The sequence below is a fragment of the Saccostrea cucullata genome, unplaced genomic scaffold (genome assembly GCF_032062105.1).
Source record: "Saccostrea cucullata isolate Sc308-1 unplaced genomic scaffold, CSIRO_AGI_Scuc_v1 ctg1225, whole genome shotgun sequence".
NCBI lineage: Eukaryota > Metazoa > Mollusca > Bivalvia > Ostreida > Ostreidae > Saccostrea > Saccostrea cuccullata.
Window position 1 is genome coordinate 123,545 of NW_026923676.1, and position 22,956 is coordinate 146,500.

At 36.1% G+C, this 22,956-nt stretch overlaps 1 protein-coding gene across 1 annotated transcript in view; it reads right to left on the reverse strand.

The window, feature by feature from the left end:
* Positions 1–5,319: 5,319 nt before the first annotated feature.
* LOC134264638 (survival motor neuron protein 1-like) overlaps positions 5,320–22,956 on the reverse strand; it is a 58,246-nt gene continuing 40,609 nt past the window's right edge. Inside the window, exons 4-7 of the mRNA XM_062746913.1 lie at positions 22,685–22,885; positions 17,400–17,558; positions 11,099–11,224; positions 5,320–5,452 (exon numbers count right to left, since the gene is read on the reverse strand). Of these exons, the coding sequence (XP_062602897.1) occupies positions 5,387–5,452; positions 11,099–11,224; positions 17,400–17,558; positions 22,685–22,885 (552 nt within the window). The 3' untranslated portion in view covers positions 5,320–5,386. The remainder of the gene's footprint in view (positions 5,453–11,098; positions 11,225–17,399; positions 17,559–22,684; positions 22,886–22,956) is intronic.

Here is a 22,956-nt window from a genome sequence, read left to right on the forward strand (position 1 = left end):
TTATACGTCCTATATGAATAAATATTTAAATAAAATCATTTTAACAGTGTTTTATAATTAAATCATTTTAACCATTTAGTTAAACATAGATAATCTTCACGAGTACATATGGATAATGACTCTTCCCCCCCCCCCCCCCCCCGGGTGCAGTCGCCCGAGTGGCAATGTGGTTACGGCGTCTGCTCTAGAGCCATGAAGTACAGTTTTAAGGAGTCGATCAATACGTCGTGGGTTCGAATCCCACTATAGGACGTGGAGTTAGGTCATTCGGATGAGAACTAGACCGTATTATCCGAGGTACCGTGTCGCAGTAGGTGCTGGCACGAAAAAAGATCCCTCACTGCTCAATGGCTATAAGTGCCGAGTATATAGGACAAATTTGCAGCTCTCCACCGGCAAGAGGTGGCTTCTCCATTTGAGTGAAAAATTCTCGAAGGGGACATTATACAATGTACAATCACACCCCCAAGTCTCAATATATTTACTGACTTCCGGGTGGACGACCTCCTATAGGTTAAGTTTCACCGGTAGAGGGGAGGGTGGCCACTAAACGATTATGATTTTTTGAGCTCTCCTGGCTGATGACAAATACGGTGCGTACTAAAGATATTAAAAATATTAAAATTTTTATGTCAATTAAACTGGAATTCAATTATCCAACAAATAACTTTAATAGAGTTATATTTTTCAGGTGAGAGAACAGTGACGTAGCATCGTTTTTGAAAGTGGGGAGGGGGGGGGGCAACAAGAGAATAAAAATTCAGGCTACACGGCTGAAAACAACTTGACAAGCAAAAAAAAAAAAACAAAACAAAAAAACAAAAAACAGGAAATTGTCCAAACTTGAAAATACATAGGCGTCGGAACCGGGAAGGGGGGGGGGCTTAGCCCCCACTTATTTTTCCGAAGATAGACTTAGTACTTGTATAGACATTGAACATTCCTGCGTAGGTTTAGCCCCCCCCCCTTTCCATGGACACGATGCAGTATGGGTTTGAAATGGGGAAAGTGGTGGTGTTTGGAAAAATATTTGGCACTGGAGTTCGAACTTAACCCCCCCCCCCCCCCCCCCCCCCAAATTGGATTTTCTTTTTTTTTTTTTTGGAAAATGAACATTTCTTTTTTTTTTCTTGTCAGGTTTTTTTGAAGGTCTAAAAAAATTCTAACACTTAGCCCCCCCCCCCCCCCCAAACTTTCAATTTGCTTCCGACACCAATGAAATCCTATTTCGGGGGGCGGGGTGGGTTTTGGGTTAGATTCAACTTCTTCTATAGTATAAAATTTAAATTTTCTTCCTACTATACTACATTAACTTATTTGACCCTTACTCTTACAAAACGTGGGTCGGCCTTTCAATGAACATATTCAGTATGGTATTAAGTTATGTCTGAAAAAAAGAGGCCGCTATTCCTGTGTGCCCAGAGAAAATAAATATGGAGTTTCCATCATTGGATCGGGTGAAATCGGATCCGGCCTTCAGAAGTTCGATTGATAGAGTATTAAGGCGTATTGAAGAATCTCAAGTAACCCCAGCCCGGGTTTGCTTACCTAGTTTTACCAACACTCGTAGCGAACACCACACCACCTAGCGTTATAATGCCGCTCTAAATTTTGACGGTTTGACAACTTCCATTCGTCTTTATTGAATATGCTTCATTGTTTGCGTGACTGAATTAACATTCGTAGTAGAGATAATCCTAATAATTTATTTAAGAAACTGTATAAGTTTAAAATATAGTAGAATGAATTTACAAGAATAAAGCAACAGAGAAGTAAGGACAAAATGAAGAATGATAAAAGTTCGAAGTGAAATGTAATAAAGACGAATATGAAAACATTAAAGTGACATATAATTACAATAATAACAAAGCATAAAGAAGTAGGCAAAATAAGAATAAAAGCAAGATACATAGACTTTTGGCGGTAATTTCCCTTCCATACAGATTTAGCTGCTCTTGCATGGCCTTCAGCGGCGGATATCAATTAAACACTGTGCATCACGTCATTATCTGGTAGAATGAGCTGATGCGTAGCAAAATCAATGCTGGCCTTGTGTTGGTTTAGAAAATCAACCCCAAGAATAAAAGGATGAGGATCTTGAATTCTGTGTACTGAGTGAGAATATGTGACTCCACTGATTGAAACAGGGACTTCAACGACACCAAGAACAGTTAACTGAGCACCAGTAACACCTCTTATGATAGGATGAGTGGGGGGTTGTAATGAAGCACCTGAACATCTAGTTTTAGTGAGGTAAGAACTAGCAACTGTTATACTTGCCCGTGTCTAATAAAGCATTTGTGCGTTTACCCATAATTACTATTTCAATTTTGTTTTGCTTTAGAGTAGTTGCCAAATTGATTGAGGGGGAATGTTTGGATTTTGAAAAGCTTGATCTTACCATGTGCCCATCCTAAGATTTCACTCCAAGAACAGGCGCGAGACCCTATTGTATATAACTACCATTAAGGAAACTGTTAATGCAACGATTTTCAAAATGATTATAAGTTCGACATTTTTCACAAAAATGACCTCTGGCAGGACAATTGAATTTAGAGAAACAAGACCTACTTCCACAGTTTCGGCAGGCTCTGGTCGACTGGTGGGGATGTGTTTGACCGCCGTTAAAAGGTTGTTGTCTGGACTGTTTAGGTTTGGACTGCCATTGCGGAGGGTGGGACTGCTGGGGTGGTGGAGCTTGGTAGTAGGTCTGTCTTGGGTTTGGTTGGGAACGGTTGGTGTTGTCCTGTCGAAAATTGTCTTTGGGCGTTGTACCCATAGCGGCGATAGTTTGTTGCAGCTGGTTTGTAACATCGCACACTGCGGTCATGGCGTTGACAACACTGGTCTCGCGTTCTGATGTTAGTGTCTGGAACTGCATTTTTACGGTCATTTCCGCTATGGAGGCTGCCGTCCGCAAGTTGTCGATGGTCTGTGGGAATTGGGGCATGACAATTTTTTGCACTGCTGGTGTCAAACCTTTCATTATCATCGTTGTTAAACAGTCCTCAGGCACGGTTGAGTCAACTGCAAGTTTTCTTATGTGGGTTATGTATTGTTCCACAGTTTCGCCGTCTTCTGGAATAATATCCACTAGGCCAAGGTTAAATGGAAATTGTGGCCTAAAACGATTTAGGAATGCAGTTTTGAGAGTCTCTAAGGAGGATGTAACGTTTGGCGTTAATGTGAAATACCAGTCATGTGCAGCATCTTTCAAGTAGAAAGATAAATAACTTCCGATATATCGAATGGGACATTCATTAGGGACACAAAGGCCATAAACTGGGTCCAAAACTGAATCCGATGTTTCCCATCATACTTTTCCAAAGTAATATTGGCACGTGGTGATGGGGTTGGAGCTGGAACTTGAACCTGAATTGTCTGCAAGTCTGGACGTAAATATGTTGCCAGTGCAGGTGGAAAGATCTGTTGAGTTGTCACAGACTGCGGAGCATGCTGAAGGGTTTGCTGTACTGGCACGGGTGTTGGTCCTTGTTGTAGGGTTTGTTGATGTGTGGCAGGTTGTGATGCTTGAGACGGTTGTTGAACTGACACTGGTTGTGCTTGTTGAAGGGTTTGCTGCTGCAATGTTGACATTTGCGGCTCTGAAGGTAGGGTGTGTTGAATCATCATTGGTTGTTGAAATGATTCTTGTACCATTGTGGGTTGTAGTGCTGGTAGAGCATTTGCAGATGTAGCTGCAGCATATAATGTCGACCGGGTCGGTGATGTAGGAATGATGTGTCCAGTTGATTGATAAGTCACTGCATGATTAGGTTGTTGGATATCACCAGAGGAATCTGACAGTTCATGTTTGTGTGGGTGGTGGAAGGGGAGAATGCTGAGGAGGCAATGGATTCAAGGCAGCAGATTCTGTTATAGTATCAGTGGTGGCTGTGGCGGCAACTGTTTGATTCTTTTGAGGTGTGAGGTTGATTTCGCAGAGGTATCCCGTTGCTAGTTTAACGGCACATTGGGTTTGTAGCCTAACCGTCGGAAAATAAAATTGTTTGAAGATTGTTGTCTTGTCGTAGGCCCAGGCATGTTGAATCTTACGCAGTTGATAGTGTGAGTCAAGAAATGATGGGTCAGTTGATGATGTTGTGTTGATCTTTGGGGAATTTCTCAGTAGAGCACTTCGACTTGGCTGTGGGAGGTAGGGATCGAATTTCATCTCCGCCACTTATCTCACACGGTTTGGGTATGTTTTTAATTTTAACATGTACCCGATCCTATTGGAGAAAATTTCTGCTTCGTGAGACAATCCTGAATAGGCTGGATCCGAGAAGCTTGAAAAAGAGGCAAAGAGTGGGAATAAAGTTTACGTGTTTATTTAAAGAGCGCAATCTTGAAAGTGATGCATATTGCCCAACTCTTGCTTGTCGTAAAAATTTAGGTCTTGAAAAAGTGACCAATGAAAATTGTAAAAATTGCGGATGTCTAGAAAAATATACCGGTAAGTAAAAAGACAATTAACGCTTAATAATCATTCACCAAAGATAAGTAACTACTTTTTGTTTCCTTGAGGTTAAAAAAGTTTTTAAGTCGGGCCATTTTTTAGCCAGTCGACCGGGAAAGGGCAACAAAACAAGTTTTTAAAGATTTTACCCTCAACTACATGCAGTATATAACTATTTATGCAAAATGCTTCGTTTTCTTCAAGATAAAATTTATTTTTATCAATTCTGTTGCATTTTATTGATAAACCTACACGTTAAGAAAAATGCCACCAGACCAGATTAACTTGACATGTACTGAAAACGGACTTTTTGCTTATAAATTGCGATTTCTAAAAGAAATTAATATACAAAATTCTGTCAGTTACCTAAAACATTTCAACATGAAGCTTTTCTTTATATTTTAAAATAAAAGGACCATTTTGAGTAATTGTTTGGTTGTTGTTTAAGGTCCCTCTCGAGAATTTTTCACTCACATAAAGATGCAACCACTTGCCGATGGAGAGCTCCAAATTTTGTCCTATACTTGGCACTTACAGCCATTGAGCAGTGAGGGATCTTTTCCGTTCCAGCATCTACTGCAACATGGGACCTTGGTTTAAAATGTTTTGAACATATTTCATTGAAAGAATCAAATGGATTGGAAACAAGTTCTTACAACTTACTAGTTCCTCTCTATAAAATGTTTAAATCTAATGCTTGATGGATGATGCACAACGACAGAAGAAAGCAGATAAAGAACAAAGATTCTGCGCTTTTGTCCCTAAAGGACCCCTCATTACCTGTTGACACAATAGCACCTTGTAGGATTTGCATAAACATTTGTACATTCATGTATAGAATCATCTAAATAGTAAAACAATTTGCTGTTGGTACAAATTTATTTCTCGTCTTATAAAGTAATTGTTTAACTGGATCCTGTGCTTTGATTATCTGAGTGAGTCTGAACATGATGATGTTCCTCGATGATGTGGTTGTCTTGCATGCTTCAGACCCTGATAAATTCAAACAAAAAATTGACATATAATAACTTGCAAGAATTCATTCCTTATTATTCAAAAAGAGTTTAAATTAAACAAGAGGTCCATGGGCCACATCGCTCACCAGAGCACTGTGACAAGAAAAAAAGCAAAAATCGGTTCAGTATTGAAAAGTTTAAATGTATAAGTGGTCCTGATATCTACACCTAAAAGGGGGATGTCATATTGGGGGTTGGGGGGTATTATTTGAGGGGTATTATTTGAACAAAAGCTAAGGATGCTTACATATTTCTTTGATCATCCACTGTGGCCTTACCATACCCCCAGGGGCTAGGGGGTCGTTATTTCAATTTGAATGTACACAACCTGTGGATGCTTCCATATAAATATGACCACTCATTGCTTTGCTGTTCTTTTGAAGATGTCATAGGTGGTGAATAGTCAAGTCTCAACCGGAACTCGAACCCAGGGCCTCTGGCATACCGTGCCAGCGCTCTAACCACTGAGCTATTGGGACCCCATATATTGACTGACTTTCACGCACCTGTGAACCCGGTGACATATTCCCCCTCTTTGTAGAAATTCGTCCTCGAATTTTATGAGTTAAGGAAATGCATGAAGCATATTCCAAGGGAACAGTGGGTTATTTCGTTGGGCGCCAAATGTCACAGGTGGTGAAAAGTCAAGTCAAGGGACTCGTACCGTGCCAGCGCTCTAACAACTGAGCTATTGAGACCCGATATATTGAGTGACCTTCTCGCACCTGTGAACATGATGACAAAGAAATTTTACAGATTTTACCTTATATTCCTATGTTAAACTTAGATAAAACACTGTGGCCCCATCCAACTCCATAAGGGTTATTGAACTTAATTTGTGAATATTGGCACGAATTGGCTGTACAAATTCAAAGCTTGCATGTACAGCCAATAGTTCGATAACTCCTTTATTAAATACCTAAAAGATCTCATATTGCATTATCACGGCCAGTAACACGTTAAGTTCCAAGACAAGTACCATTGTCAGAAACCTTTAAAGTTAAGCACTGAAAATGGTTCGTTGTCATGAACATACAGGTAAGGTTATAATAAAATCCATCCGTTGTCATTCAAAACATCCAAGAATTTATACATAATGCCTAAAATTCGAAGTTTCTGACCAATTTCAACATTAAATCTAAAGTTTAGGAAACAGGTACAACATGGAGTATTCCATACAAAGATTGATGTAATTGATACCCACAATATATTTTGAGAAGTTTTGATTGGCAATCACATGCCCATGTGTGAAGTTATGATCATCAGCTCGAAAATTATATATTTCTTATGTTTAATTTGTTAAAATGGTCCTTTTATTTTAAAATATGAAGAAAAAATTCATTTTACATGTGTTAGGCAACTGACAGCCTCTTGCAGGCAACTTGCATTAAGAAATCGCAACTTATAAGCAAAAAGTCCGTTGTAAGTACATGTTAAGTTATTCTAGTCTGGTGTCATTTTCTTAACATGTATTATTTTATCAATAAAATGCAATTGATATGATTAAATATATATACTGACACTCAAAGAAACGCAACACCCTTATTTTAGGGGGGAAGTTATATACAGGTTATAACGATGTATCAAAAAAGTTAGGACATCTTTAACTTTGCCAATTCAGTAATTTAACGGTTGAATGATTTTCATTCCAATACCGAAGTTGATATTTAGCCCTCTTAACAGAAATAAACTAGAAATATGTCCATAGGACATGAATGCCCCGCCGAGGATATTTAGTAAAGCAACATGAAAATTCGTATGTGTATAAAATTTGATCAGTTTGGTTCAGGTAGGGGTTATAGTTACTAAGGAATAAAAATGTAGGTCAGATCCAGCATCCGAAGCAAGTCTGTTAGTGTCCATCCCTAGATGCATCATCCATGCAAGTTTGGTTCAGGCAGGGCTTATAGTTACTTGGGAATGAAAATATAGGTCAGATCCAGCATCCGAAGCAAGTCTGGTAGTGTCCATCCCTAGATGCATCATCCATGCAAGTTTGGTTCAGGCAGGGCTTATAGTTACTTGGGAATGAAAATATAGGTTAGATTCAGCATCCGAAGCAAGTCTGGTAGTGTCCATCCCTAGATGCATCATCCATGCAAGTTTGGTTCAGGCAGGGCTTATAGTTACTTGGGAATGAAAATATAGGTCAGATTCAGCATCCGAAGCAAGTCCGGTTGTGTCCATCCCTAGATGCATCATCCATGCAAGTTTGGTTCAGGCAGGGCTTATAGTTACTTGGGAATGAAAATATAGGTCAGATCCAGCATCCGAAGCAAGTCTGGTAGTGTCCATCCCTAGATGCATCATCCATGCAAGTTTGGTTCAGGCAGGGCTTATAGTTATTAGGGAATTAAAATATAGGTCAGATCCAGCATCCGAAGCAAGTCTGGTAGTGTCCATCTCTAGATGCATCATCCATGCAAGTTTGGTTCAGGTATGGCTTAAAGTTACTTGGGAATGAAAATGTAGGTCAGATTCAGCATCCGAAGCAAGTCTGGTAGTGTCCATCTCTATATGCATCATCCATGCAAGTTTGGTTTGGGTAGGGCTTATAGTTCCTGAGGAATGGACCTGCTTCAAAAACTTTAACCTGGTCACTCATCAGGAAAATGTAGGTCAGATCCAGCATCCGAAGCAAGTCTGGTAGTGTTCATCCCTAGATGCATCGTGCATGAAAGTTTGGATTGGGTAGGGCTTATAGTTCCTTGGAAATGGACCTGCTCCAAAAACTTTAACCTGGTCACTTATCTGGAAAATGTAGGTCAGATCCAGCATCAGAAGCAAGTCTGGTAGTGTTCATCTCTAGATGCATCATCCATGCAAGTTTGTATCAACATGTGAAGTTTGATAACACCAACTTGAATGGTATGTTCAAATCTGAGCTAAACACCAATTTAAGAAAAGTGAGGTCAAGGTCAAAGGAAAGGTCAGGGTCAAAAAATGTTGATGCAGTTGCATAGCTCTCATCAATATCTATCAGCATATGAAGTTTAATGAAAATATCTTGGATAGTTTCAAAGAAACTTAGCTTTGAACAGAGCTAAACGCAAAGTGTGACGGAAGACGGAAGGACGGAAGACGGACATGACAAACACTATATGCCCCGGCCATATTCATGGCGGGGCATAAAAAAATTGCATTTTAATAAAATTTTTGACAATATTTTGGGTTTTCAAGGTTTTGTAGCTGTTAATCAAAAGTATGGTACTAAAATTCCGAGAAAAAAAATCCTTCTTTCTTTTCCGGATGTGATGCCTATTAATTTCCTCAAACAGACTGAAAGCATGCATTTTCATTGCTAATGCTGGAAATTCTCAAAAATAAAGAAAAAGGAGAGTTGCAGATGCAAATATACACTACATAACGACTTTTCGGGCTCATGTGTTTCAAAAGCATGAATGAAAGTTCCTTGACCGGAAGTCCAAGAGTTACTACACTACATCAAATTAGAGAAAATTCGACCTCATTATCTGAAAAACATGCATTTAAAAATGCCCAAGAATATTTATTTTGCTTAGATTAAGACATTGATAAACCTAATGCATGGTAGAAATCGGGCTGCATTTGTTGTACATGGTGGACTAGCACATTTTAATTGAATGATCGGACGGGGGGGATGTTTTAAGATTTATGTGTTACTTTCTAAGTCTAAAGATAACTGTCAATGGATTTTCCGTTATTTCCTGATCATGACAAGGAGCACACTGCGGGTGGACTGATCGGCAGCAGAGGATGCTCACTCCTCCACGGCATCTGATCCCACCTCTGATTTTTTGGAGGTCCGTGTTTGCTCTGCTTCAATTTTGTATTTTTTTAATGAACTTTGGAGCTTGAAAACAGTTCGTTATCTCCATATTTTTCATGTATTACAAATACTTTTTTAAAATTTCTAGTCCTGTATTTTAAAATTAATTATTTAAAATATAGAGTGTCAGGCCATCTTTTACATGTTTGCTTGCCCTCTTCCGAATAGGGTAAAATTATAGGTAGGTGGAAAATATAGACAGGTCGGTATAGGTAGGTGGAAAAATCTGGATTTTTTCAGAAAAATTTAACAATAATATTTGCTGACCAGATAAGAGAAACAAAAAGAAAGAATGTAAAAACACCCCCCCCCCCAAAAAAAATGAGTCGCGCTATTTTTGTCAGTCGATCGGGAGAGGGCAACCAATTTTTCGAAGATGGCTTTACTATAATTACTGAATTGTTTAGCAAGTTTCTATATTTCACTCGACACAGTAAATCAAATTTACGCCATTCTCTGTCTTAATATTAATATATAACTATTTCAAAAAAAAAAAATATGTCTAATCAAAAAAATTCAAATGAACAGAAATATCGATGAAGGAGAAGGATCTTTTACAGTGAGATAGCTTTAAGCAATTGTCGATTGGAATCGGGCCACTGAGTCGCGCATCTTTTAATTTCTTCACTTTGGAAATGTTTTTTTTCAGGAAAAAAGGCTGGAGCCCTTTTTTCTGACCAAAAAAAGCTTTTTAACATTAAATGAAACTGAAGATAACATACATTTAGATTCTTATGACTGGTTGGCTCCCCCACTCCACCCTTCATCCTTTTTTTGAAATTTATCAAAACATACGACCTTCATGATGTATACAGTATAGTAGCGACAATGGGCCGATAACAACAGACTGAATTTTCATATCTAATGCCAAGACAATGGACATAAATTGGAATAAATCAAAAGTTTCACTATTAATTAGTTTGAACTTTTTCTACAAAGGCTTACAACATGTTTTGATACTGTCTGCACCAATTGGTATATACAATATTCTAATTACGAAAAATGTAACGTATATCTCAGAATAAAATTCACATGTAATTTCAACAGGATTAAATATCGCCAATGCAAACTCTTCTTTTATTACTTCATTTTAATGGCTGAAATTCTTACAACACCAAACAGGGTGTCAGCCCTGTTCCTCATTACAATTTCAGACATTGGTTTAAATGATTTAACTTAAAAAATGAAAAACTTCTCACGACCTGTCACCTCAAGTCATGACAACGGATGGATTTTATCATAACTTCACCTGTAAGTTTATGACAATGAACCATTTTCAGCTATTTAAACTTTAAAGGTTTCTGACAATAGCAGTTACGGCACTGTCGTGGAACTTAAAGTGTTCCTGGCCATGATTATATTAATTATATCCACATAATGAATTTGTTAAGGTATGTATAGTGAATTCATTATATCAATTTTTTTCCTAACAAAAGTATTGAGGTAAGAATAAAATATAAAATTTATCTTGGAGTTCAAAAGGTTTAGAATAAATTGAGTATCAGATATTTATACTTACCGAATTATTATCAGTTCAATATTTTAAAACTTAAGATATATACAACTTTGCTAAACAAGATGGCAATTTCGTTATATTTCACTTCTAGGGGACACAAAATCAGTTCTCTATATAGCTGTTAATTCGTTTGCAGAACTTCTTGCCAATTAAAAATAATAAATTAGAATTACAGTGTATCTATCTTTTACATTGTTCACATTATACTTGGATTATTTGCAGAAAAATTAATTTTGACAGCCAAAACTTGTATATAACAAGTTATCTACAGAACATTCTTTATTTCTCCTGTATTGTACCTGATAGTAGCCAGTGTGGTATCCACTCATGTACCAAGCCATTAACATGGAACACATAACCTCATTATCACCATCCACTGGATCCTCAGCTATAAGGGGAGGAGGAGGTGGCACAAAGGGGATATTCTGAAAAACAATGAAAAATTTCATTTTATTTTTTATGTTTATTTATTTTTGTGTAAACCAGAGACATAAATAACAGAGATTCGCAACTCTGCCATTAGCATGTTTATTTACTGAAATACGTGACAGTACATGTACTATCTTAAGAATAACTTTTTGGTCTTGTATTTCTATCTAATGTAAAATTAATTTTAATTCTACCATGTATGGGTGTATGATTTGTAAAGATTTAATGATTTTTAAAAGCAAACTAGGCAAATACAAGAGGTCAATGATCGACAGTTGGCATAATCGCAGCAATATGGCCGACCAAAAGTCACCTGTTGCGATATTTCTTATTTCTCCTTTGTTATTGTACAGCATACTGTAAACCAACTTTTATTCGCAACGATTTTTATTTCGCGATTTACCAGGTGTAAACTATTTCGCGGCGATTAATTTTCGCGATCAAGACTTTTTGGATATATTGTTAATAAACACATACACTTTAAGGACCGGTTCTAACAGTTGTGAATCTCTGTTATTTTTTTCTCTGTGTAAACAAAGCGGACATTGAATCTCATATTCTGTCCATTCATAAAATCTTGCATGGTCATAACTCTTGAAAGAAAAGAGAAAAAAAACAAGAAACAAACAAATTAATTCCAATTTAAAGCAATATGAGCTGCAAGTTTGATGTCGGAAATTTTTGTTGCGATATTGTAATTAACTATTTAAATGACAGAAAAAAGAAAATTTATAATGAACTATATGGAGATAACAAACAGTATTCAGGATCAAAAGTCCATAAAACAATACAAAATAGGAGCAGAGCAAACAAGGACTCTAAAACACCATAAAAGGGATCAATTAGTATGAAAAACATCAGTCAGCATTTGACCTAATGAAAAATTGTATTTGTTGACAAGGTCATTGTATCAACCATAGAACTTTTGAAATGATGACTTTAAAAAAGACTGTTGATATTCTTGTTTCATCATTTTGATTGTCAATAATTTACCTCATTTTAGAAACTGTATATATGTAAAGCATGCTCTTGAGCATCGAATCAACTGAGATACATAAACCCAGTATGCAGGTGATGAAGGTATATTGCTGCATAAGTAAGGGAAGCTGACGATAGAAAAGTTAAAGTCATCATTTTTATCATAGAGCTTGGTTGTTAGATTACCAATAACGTCTTTTTCAAGTAAAATATCCAAATATGAAACAGATGTGTCAGACTCTGTAATATCTTTTATCTCAAGCTCACCGGGATATATTGTATCAACATAAGAATGGAAATTACCATTGTTAATTGACAGTACATCATCCATTATATATCTAAATGTCCAGTTGAAGGCCGCAGTAAGTGTTTTCTTCTTTTCACGTGTAAGATTTTGCACAAATTCTGCTTCATATGAATACAAAAATAGGTCTGCTAATAACGGGGTGCAATTGGTACCCATGGGAATTCCAATAGATTGTTGGAAGACCTGGTCTCCAAAAACAAGATAGAAATCATCAATCAGAAACTCAAGTATCTTTCTGATATCAACTTCAGAGTACTTGTGTGTACAATCAGAATGTTTTTAACAAAATAATTTTGCAAATGACCAATGACAAGGTAAGTAATTTACTAGTTCCATTTTTATTCAAAAAGCAGCTGTCAATGATGTTGAAAAGCCTGGATTTTAATTTATTGTGGGGAATGGTTGTGTATAAAGTTTAAAAGTTGTAAGTTTTTAAGCTGTTGATTTTGGTAACATCTTGTGATTTCAAATGGTCCAAAAGTTCCTTGGAATTTTTAAGTATCCACATCTGATTTACACCACTTCTTGAATACATTGTTGCACAATACTCTTGAAGTTTCTCCTTCACAATTGTTAATATCTTACTTAGGAGTAAAGAAAGAGGCTTGGTTGAACATTTACTGGAACCCCCTATGTACATGTATCTTTGTTTGATGTGATTTTGATGAATTTCTTCCTTAGAAAGGGAACTATGAGTATAATAAGTTGGATTACCACTTGTAGAATTAAATCTGAGTTCTTCTAAAATACAATTTTACATAATGAGCTTTACAAACAAAGACAATGTTGTTACCTGCTTTGTCGGCAGGAACCAGTACATACTGATCGTGTAATTTATCTAATTTTTTTTTCACTTCTGGATTATTAAATACAGAAGGAGAGATGGTTTTCATATTGCCCCTCAATTTTTTAATACACTTCTATTCTTTATTTTTCAGACAGAACTATTCATATGCTTGATTGAAGCAAAACTACGTTATTGTTGTCCTGTACAATATTGGATTTCTTATATAAAAATATAAGGCCTTTAAAGAAATCTTTCTCCTGAAAACAAAAATAATTCTTTATAATTATCAATCCTATCAAACATAATGGTTTAATTTTCATACAGATTTATCATAAAAGCATATTTTAACAGCAAAAATAATTTCTCCAAAATGCAGCTCATATAACACAAAATAAACTAAAAGAAGAAAGGATATTCAAGCCCTGGGATCAATAGCATCTTAAGCTTATTAGTCAAATTCTATGTACATGTACGAGGGCTGTTCAATAAATACATGTAATGTCCTGAACTCTATGACATACAACATAGAAATCATATGACATAAAGCTTGACTTTCTCTCATGATTGAATCTTTAATGAATTGATAACAGTTTATGTGACCACTTTTCATCAAAGTTTCATTGTGAGAAGCTTGAAAACAAGGGCTATTTGTGACATTGCATTAACAAGAGACCCACAGACCTTCTATTAGTCACGTGAGTATCATGTAACAACTTTCCAACAATTGAACTTGGTTCATGTTTTAAACCAGAGGCCATGAAATTCCAAATTTTGAAAGAGGCACCATTGCTTATCATATCTATACACTAAGCATGCTTACTTTGATTACTTAATACCCAGAGGTAGATCATCAGGGTAACAAAGAGGAAATGCATTTCCACTTTACAACCAATTGTGCACCTCACCCCAAAGGAACCACTGACCCTGGCGCCACATATTTCAAAATTTTGGAAATTTAATCATAAATTTTATTTCATCAATTAATGGTTAATTAATACCAAAGAGCAGATTTCAAAGTTTATTTTCAGACTATGTACCCCTCCCTCCCAGTACCCTTGACCAAGGGGCCCTGAAATTAACCATCTTTGAAGAGGCACCTTTCTTCATCATAAACATGTACTTAGATCATTGGCATAATACCCAGGACCAAAGGAAAAGATTTTCTAAGAATTTATGCATTTTCACTTTAAAATCGATAGAGCCCCACCCTAACATCAGAACCCCTGACCCTGGGGCCACAAAATTCACAATTTTGGAAGAGACAGCCTTATTCAACATAACTATGTACTTGGTTAGTTTATTTAATACCCAGGAACAGAGGAGAGATTTTTAAAGAATTTATGCATTTTCACTACATAATCAATAGAGCCCCGCCCTAACACCAGAACCCCAGACCCAGGGGCCATGAAATTCACAATTTTGGAAGAGAAATTCTTGCTCATCATAACTATGTATGTAGTTCATTGGTTTAATACCCACCCTAAGAAGATTTTTAAAGAATGTATGCATTTTCACTATATAATCAATTGAGCCCTGCCCTAACACCAGAACTCCTGACCCTGGGGCATGAAATTCACAATTTTCAAAGATATATTCTTGCTTATCATAACTATATATGTATATAGTTCATTGGTTTAATACCCAGGAGCAGAGGAGAAGATTTTCAAAGAATTTATGCATTTTCACTATATAATCAATAGAGCCTTGCCCTTGCACTAGAACCCGACCTTGGGGCCATGAAATTCAAAATTTTGGAAGAGACGCCTTATTCAACATAACTATGTACTTGGTAACTTTATTAAATATCCAGGAGCAGAGAAGAAGATTTTCAAAGAAATAATGCATTTTCACTATAAAATCTATTTAGCCCCGCCCTAGCACTAAAATCCCTAATTCTGGTGCCATGAATTTCACAATTTTGGTAGAGGACTCAATGCTTATTACAATCATGCCAACAGTTTGACTGCTTGATGTCCAAGAGTAAAGAAGATTTTTAAAAATTGCATTAATTTTAAAGGTTTTGGCCCCACCTATCAGGTCCCAGGGGGACAGGGACCATGAAATTCATAATTTTTGTTCCCCTTCACCCACAGATACTTTATGCGAAAATTGGTTGAAATTGGTTGAGCTGTTGCAGAGAAGAAGCTCAATATGTTCAAATGTTAATGCACGACGCACAATGCACAACGCACGACAACTGATGAAAATGAATAGCAAGAGATCACTTGAGTTTGGTCACCGGAGTGGCAAGAAGTGGAGCTGAAATGAGTCATCAGCTGTAAGGATAACGGTGCATGGACACAGATTTGAAGTTAATATCTTCTGTATAATATCACGACATATATATTTTAAAGATATATATGCCGTATTAGTGTTTTATTTTAAAACAAATTAATATATGTGGTGTCTCATCAAGTTATATAAGTTATATACTTTCTGCAAATAAGACAATTCCACTCCATTACTTTTAAAAGTTATGAAATATTATTTGGTAAAAATTATTTTTTCTCCGAGTCGGATAATAAACCGCCTCTTATTGAAATATTCATGGTCTCGCATGCTCATAGCAAACAATGGTCCAGTTTCGTGAATGAACCGAAAAGCATGATGGTCTACTACCTTTTTTACTACAAACACATGAGTGTCAATACGTGAGCACACCTCAGAGTTGGTTGCTTTTTGTACCGAGGAATAATCACGGTCAATTGTCTTTTCACTAGCAGTACAGCACGGGAAACTCTAAACAAACGGACCTGTACAATGGAGTGGGGAAAATTTTAATCTTTATCATTGTTAATCATTTGTATGCAAATATGAGCATGAGATTAGCAGATAATAATGTATATAATGCATTAAACTTGTAAATGCTTGGGAAAATGCATCAAGTCTTTTCAAGAGCGATTTAAAAAAATAGCCTTTTCGAAAAACACATGTAGTATTTTATGTAGTAACCCATAAATGCATTAAATGCAACTCATTGAGCTGATTGGTCGATTTGTCAGTCATATTGGTTCCTCACTGAACAGACGTCACAAAAAATAGTTGCCTCGACCTGATGATTCTCGCGATGCTTTTCCCGCACACATGCGCAGATCCAGGATAAACGTCAGTCCTTTATAAATATGCATGAGAATATTGTGTTCTTTTCCCGACCAGTACTTTGTTAATACCGAATAATATTTCGTCCAATTTGCAAGAATGCTTCATTTTTGATAAATATCTATTCGGTTTCAGCTGTGCAAAAATACGGTTTAACACGGCATACATATCTTTAATAGCATTTCACACAAAAATATATTAAAAATTTTAGTTCATCAGATCTTAAAGTTATTGAAACTTCAAATTCTTGGATGGGTTTGATTGATACATCCTTGCACTCTCACAAATTTTACTTTTATTCTTAACACTAAGGAAAAGTGGCAATCTTAATATATTTTTGTGTGAAATGCTATTAAAATATATAAGTCCTAATATTATACAGAAAATATTAACTTCTGAATCAAATCTGTGTCAATGCACCTTTAAAATAGAATACTGTACATGGCATATTTGAATTGAGTACAATCTCTGGATATGGATTTGTTTGCTTAATCTTGTATTACATGATGCATGTATGACATCATGCTTCATACATCAGTACTGTGTATTGTATTTATTAACGAATTCCTAGTGGTATTCATGAATTAGCACATTGTTGTCAGTGCTAAAGCAGCTAAATATGAAGCTAGCTTTAATAACTACACCTACAGTATTCATAAATGTGAATTTGTCTAAATGCACATGTAAATATGCTATATTTTAAGATATACAATTGAATTTTTACAAAAAAAATCAATAGAATGATTAAAATGGATCACAATTTAAATGTGATAAAATGAGAAATTTGTCAAACACTTTTTCCATGTACATGCAGACACCAGAATGATCAATACATAGGATGTCTCTTATTTCTTTAATAAGGTGTCAAGATTTCCAATTTTTCTGAAAATTATTCATTTATCTTGTGTATTTTGATACAAGTCAAAACTGGTTTCTTGGGTGTTTGGTACTTCCTAAAAATTATCTTCTGACACCACATTTTAAATACATTTTAACTTACATGGGCAAGTGAAGTTGGTATTGGGGGTACATCAGGCCATGGAAATCCTCCACTCTGAGTTATGTGAGGATGTGTTCTGCCATGTGTAATGCTGGCATCTTTACTGGAGGCATCTGATTTATGTCCACACCAGTCCATGCTATCTGCTAAGCTCCCAGCCTGCAATATACATGTAGTTCATATGGTCATTTTAATCAAGTACATGTACCATTAAACCTGGTCATCTCAAACTTGACAGGACCTAGATTCTGATTCCAGATAACCACAATGAAAACCTAAAGAATGAGAAGGTGGGACTATCAATCCATAGTATATGAGAACACATATTGTGGCTTCTTCCTATCATTGGGGGTCATGATTTGAACAAATTTAATCAACACTATAAGAATGCTTTCATATAAATTATGGTTGGGAAGATATTTTGAGCATTGCAGATAATTAATGCTGATGTATCCAAGTTTCAATGTAAGTTTCATGTCAATTTGAACAGTACTTCCGATTTTATGAGTCTCTAAAATTGTCCATGGGAGTTTCTATATGTTAAATAGAAATCATGCATTTCAAATTTTTTCTAAATTTAACAAGGTGTTCTTGTGAAATTCAGACTATAGAATGACTGTGACATTGCTACGACTTGATTAGGTTTTGAAAGTAAAATTCTGCATTACACGAGACCCTGGAGAGCCTTGAATCGCTCTTCTGGTAAATTGTACAATCTATCACTTCTATTTGAAGTAACCGGTGTATTTAAATAAAGCCTTAAAATTCCAAATGCCATCATGACCTACATTTCGATTAAAACTCTCTGAAAGCCCAGGATAATCAACTGACAAAGTGTGATGATTCTAAGCCCCTTATTATTTGAAATAATATTAAGATATAGCCATCAGATTTCAAAAGTAGGTCACAGTCACCTATTTTTTGTTAAACAAACTTTGAGACCCAAAATGCCTCAAATGACAAAGTTTGATTATCTGAATTCTTGCATTTTTTGAAATATCAAAATAATGCCTTCAAATTCCAAAAGTATGTCACTATGACCTATCTTTTATTTACACATTCTGAGGACCCAAGATGCATCAGTTGACAAAGTTTGATGAATCTAAGCTTAAAAGTACCTGAAATATTTTAAAATTTGCAAATTTTTTTTAAAAAAAAAGGTCACTGTGACCTAGCTATGTTTCAGTTGACATTCTCTGAAGACAACTGACAAAGACTGATGATTCTACTTAGCCATTCATGACCTGAATATCTAAATAGAAGCATGATATTTGAAAAAAGAAGTCACTGTGGCCTTCTTTTTGTTTGGCATTTGCCAAGGACCTATGATACTTGTACTGAAAAAGATTGTAGATTCTAGGCAAAATAGGACCTGAAATAATTTAAGATACAACATAAAATTTCAAGAGTAGGTCAGTGTGACCTACTTTTTGGTTGAAGTTCCTTGAAGACCCAAGATGCGTTAGCTGACAAAGTTTAATGATTCGAAGCCAATAAATACCTGAGATATTTATAAATATAGCCATTAAATTTTAAAATTATGTCTACATGACATACTTATTATTGACGTTCTTCACAGACCAAAGTTGCATCAGCTGACAAAGTTTGATGATTCTAAACAAAACAATTAAGGCCATAATAAATAAATTGCTAGATTCTCATCCGAATTTTTTTAAAAATCGAGGCGGGCGGGCAGCTTTTATTTTATATTTTTTATTTTTTCAATTTTGCAGATTTTTTTATTGACCTGGTCAATCGGTGTAATTTTATCTACAATACCTGAATAAAAGTCATAGTCAAGGTTCAATTATCTCTTACTACACATCATCACCAATCTTTTTCAACCAATGACCCTTGTTTAAAGTATAAACGCATGTATTACAGCAATATTACCATCTTTTCAAAATCATGTCGACTTTCGCAGGATTTAAAACGAAAGTAGAATGGTATATGAATACCGATCCCGATCAGAATTAAGACGAAGAAAAACAGAAATTTAAAAAATCGAGGCGGGGGTATAAAATCGGGGCTGGCGGGGATGAGAATCTAGGAATATTTTTATTATGGCCTAACTGATATATTTAAATATAGCCATAAAATTTCAAAAGTAGGCCACTGCGACCAACTTTCTGATAAAGTAGCCACCGTTACTAACTTTTTGGCTGATGTTCGTTCAAGACCTAAGATGCATCAACTGACAAAGTTTGATGATTCTAAGCCAATAATTACCTGAGATATTTAAAAATACTCCCCCCCCCCCCCCCGTTAGCTATTAAATTTCAAAATTAGGTCACCGGACGTACTTTTTGGTTGAAGTTCTTCGCAGACCCAAGTTGCATTAGCTGACAAAGTTTGATGATTCTTAACAAAACAATTAACCAATATATTTAAATATCTATAGCCATAAAATTTCAAAAGTAGGCCACTGTGACCAACTTTCTGATAAAGTAGCCACCGTTACTTACTTTTGGCTGATGTTCGTTCAAGATTCAAGTTGCATCAACTGACAAAGTTTAATGATTCTAGGCCAATAATTACCTGAAATATTTAAATATAGCCATACAATTTGGAAAGGTCACTGTGATCTACTCTTTGATTGATGTTCTTCAAAGACCTTAGATTCATCAACTTTCAAAGTTTAATGATTCTAAGCCAATAATTACCTGTGATAATAAATATAGGCATAAAATTTCAAAAGTATGTCACTGTGACCTACTTTTCAGTTGACGTTCTTCAAAGATACAAGATGGATCAACTGACAAAGTTTGATGATTCCAAGCCAATACTTACATGAGATATTTAGATATAGCCATTAAATTTCAAAAGTAGGTCACTGTGACCTTGGTTGACATTGTCCAAGGACCCAAGATGCATCAATTGACAAAATTTGATAATCATAGTTCTGAAAGTATTCAAAATATGCCTTTTAAACAATTTGTAAACAAATGCCTGCAAAATTTGAAAAGTAAGTCACTGTGACATACTTTTTGATAAATTTGTTTTAAGGCCCCAATATGTATCAACTTAATACAAGTTTGATAATTCTAAACTTCTCAGTATCTAAAAAATGGCCTTAAATGTTTTCAAAGATATGAGCCATAAAATTCAACAAGAGGCCCATGGGCCATATTGCTCACCTGAGTAGCTTTGACCATGCTGTTCTTTACCAAATTTCCCCCTTGTAATACCTATTGTGACACCACCTTACCCCATGGCTCATAATTTGAATAATTTAAAATGTGTCATGATTCGAGCAATTTAGAATCTACAATACCCCTGGATGCTTCCACATAAGTTTCAGCTTTTCTGGCCAAGTGGTTTCCGAAAAGAAGATTTATTAAAAAGTTTTATCAGTTGAAGATCAGTTGAATTATTTTGTGCATTATAATACCAGTGAAAAGTCAGAAATTCCCTACTTTCACTTTCATTTTCAGAGGTTCCAGCACACAGACACATTTTGCCGGAAAACAAATCTCGAGATTTTAACTAGGGAAAGACAACTTGATGTGCTTTGATTTGAGGGGTCACTCACTGCTGAATGAAAATTAGGAACATTGCTATGGGAAAACAATTGGTGGACTGTACCCAATTATGTTGCTGTATATAGATAAGTAAAGTTGATACTACAGGGATTCCAACAACCTTGTTTAAACTGGACACTCTATAAAATCTAGGCTCAATATAATGACCTTGTTAGGAAATACATGTATAACTTATCCTTGGGTCATATTTTGCTGAGTCAGACTTTTTTCATATCATTTGGCTTTTGTTTTTATACTGAATTACACCATGGGATGTACCCTCTCCCCGTTTAATACACAGGGTCCATGCCTGGTTTGACAGGTCAGTAGGAGATGCTTATACTTCTACTAAACACATGATACCATTTCTGGAATTTCAAGGGGTCTGTTTACATAATTTTGCATTTCAAAGTTTCTCCAAGGTGTAATTAAAACTAGAACTGTCCAAACGGGACAAAATACCCCCCGCTGGGTTTTTCAGAGGTAAGTTTTTCCATAATAAAGATATGTATCACACATGAATTATGAAATTTTTCTTCCAGTGACCTTGAAGTTCCCCAAATGACCTTGGGTCAAGGTCATGACACACCCTTGGGTCATGGGCAATCTTTGTGTGAAATGAGAACCTACCAAGTTTATCCATAAGAAAGATATGGACCAGACACAAAATATGAATTTTACTTCCAGTGACCTTGAACTTCTCCAAATGACCTTGGGTCAAGGTCATGACACACCCTAAGGTCAAGGGCAATCTTTGTTTGAAATGAGAACATACCAAATTTATCCATAAGAAAGATATGGACTGGACACAAATTATGAACTTTTTCTTCCAGTGACCTTGAACTTCCCCAAATGACCTTGGATCAAGGTCATGACACACCCTAAGGTCATGGGCAATCTTTGCGTGAAATGAGAAACTACCAAGTTTATCCATAAGAAAGATATGGACTGGACACGAATTATGAACTTTTTTCTTCCAGTGACCTTGAATTTCCCCAAATGACCTTGGGTCAAGGTCATGACACACCCTTGGGTCATGGGCAATCTTTGCATGAAATAAGAACCTACCAAGTTTATCCATAAAAAAGATGTAGACAGGACATGAATAATTAAATTTTTCTTCCATTGACCTTGAACTTCCCCAAATGACCTTGGGTCAAGGTCATGACACACCCTTGGGTCATGGGCAATCTTTGTGTGAAATGAAAACCTACCAAGTTTATCCATAAGAGAGATATGGACCGGACACAAATTATGAACTTTTTCTTCCAGTGACCTTGAACTTCCCCAAATGACCTTGGGTCAAGGTCATGACACACCCTTAGGTCATGGGCAATCTTTGTGTAGAGTAGTAGATTCTAATGTCCCTCCGTAAGAAAGATATGGACCGGACACGTTTGCACAGACAGACGGACAGCTAGGCAGACAGACAGACGGACAAGGTCATTCCTATATACCTCCCCAAACTTCGTTTGCGGGGGGGGGGGGGGGGGGTATAAAAAATCTCTAGAGGACTGGACCTGACTCCAAATCCTGGTAGTAAAAGTTTATCTATTTCTTTGCGTTTTCCCTCTTTTTTGAAACCCAAATAATACGGAAACACCCAAGAAGGTGGAAAGGCCTCTAACTGCTCTAACAATTAGATTACTAGTTGTAATAAACCTCCCAATATGTAACTATATTGCATAAATGGTATTGATTTCTTTTTAATATCATTCAATACTTCAGCAAAATTTTATATAAAATCAAAAGAATTTTTCACACCTCTGCAGCAGACAGTTTCTGTTGTCGTGGTCTTCTACCTGGGGCTGATCTCAGTTTGTCTAGAATCTGTTCCTCTTCATTTCCATACCCTCTATATCTAACAATACAGGTCCCAGCTGACTGATCTACTGAGAGTATCTCTGCATCATATACCAATCCATCCTCAGAAAAAATCGCTCTGCACTGATCTCCAGGCTTCCACTTCATCAATAAAATATATATAAAAGTTCACTTGCAATTACTGTAATTTTATACATGCAATTTAGTAAGAA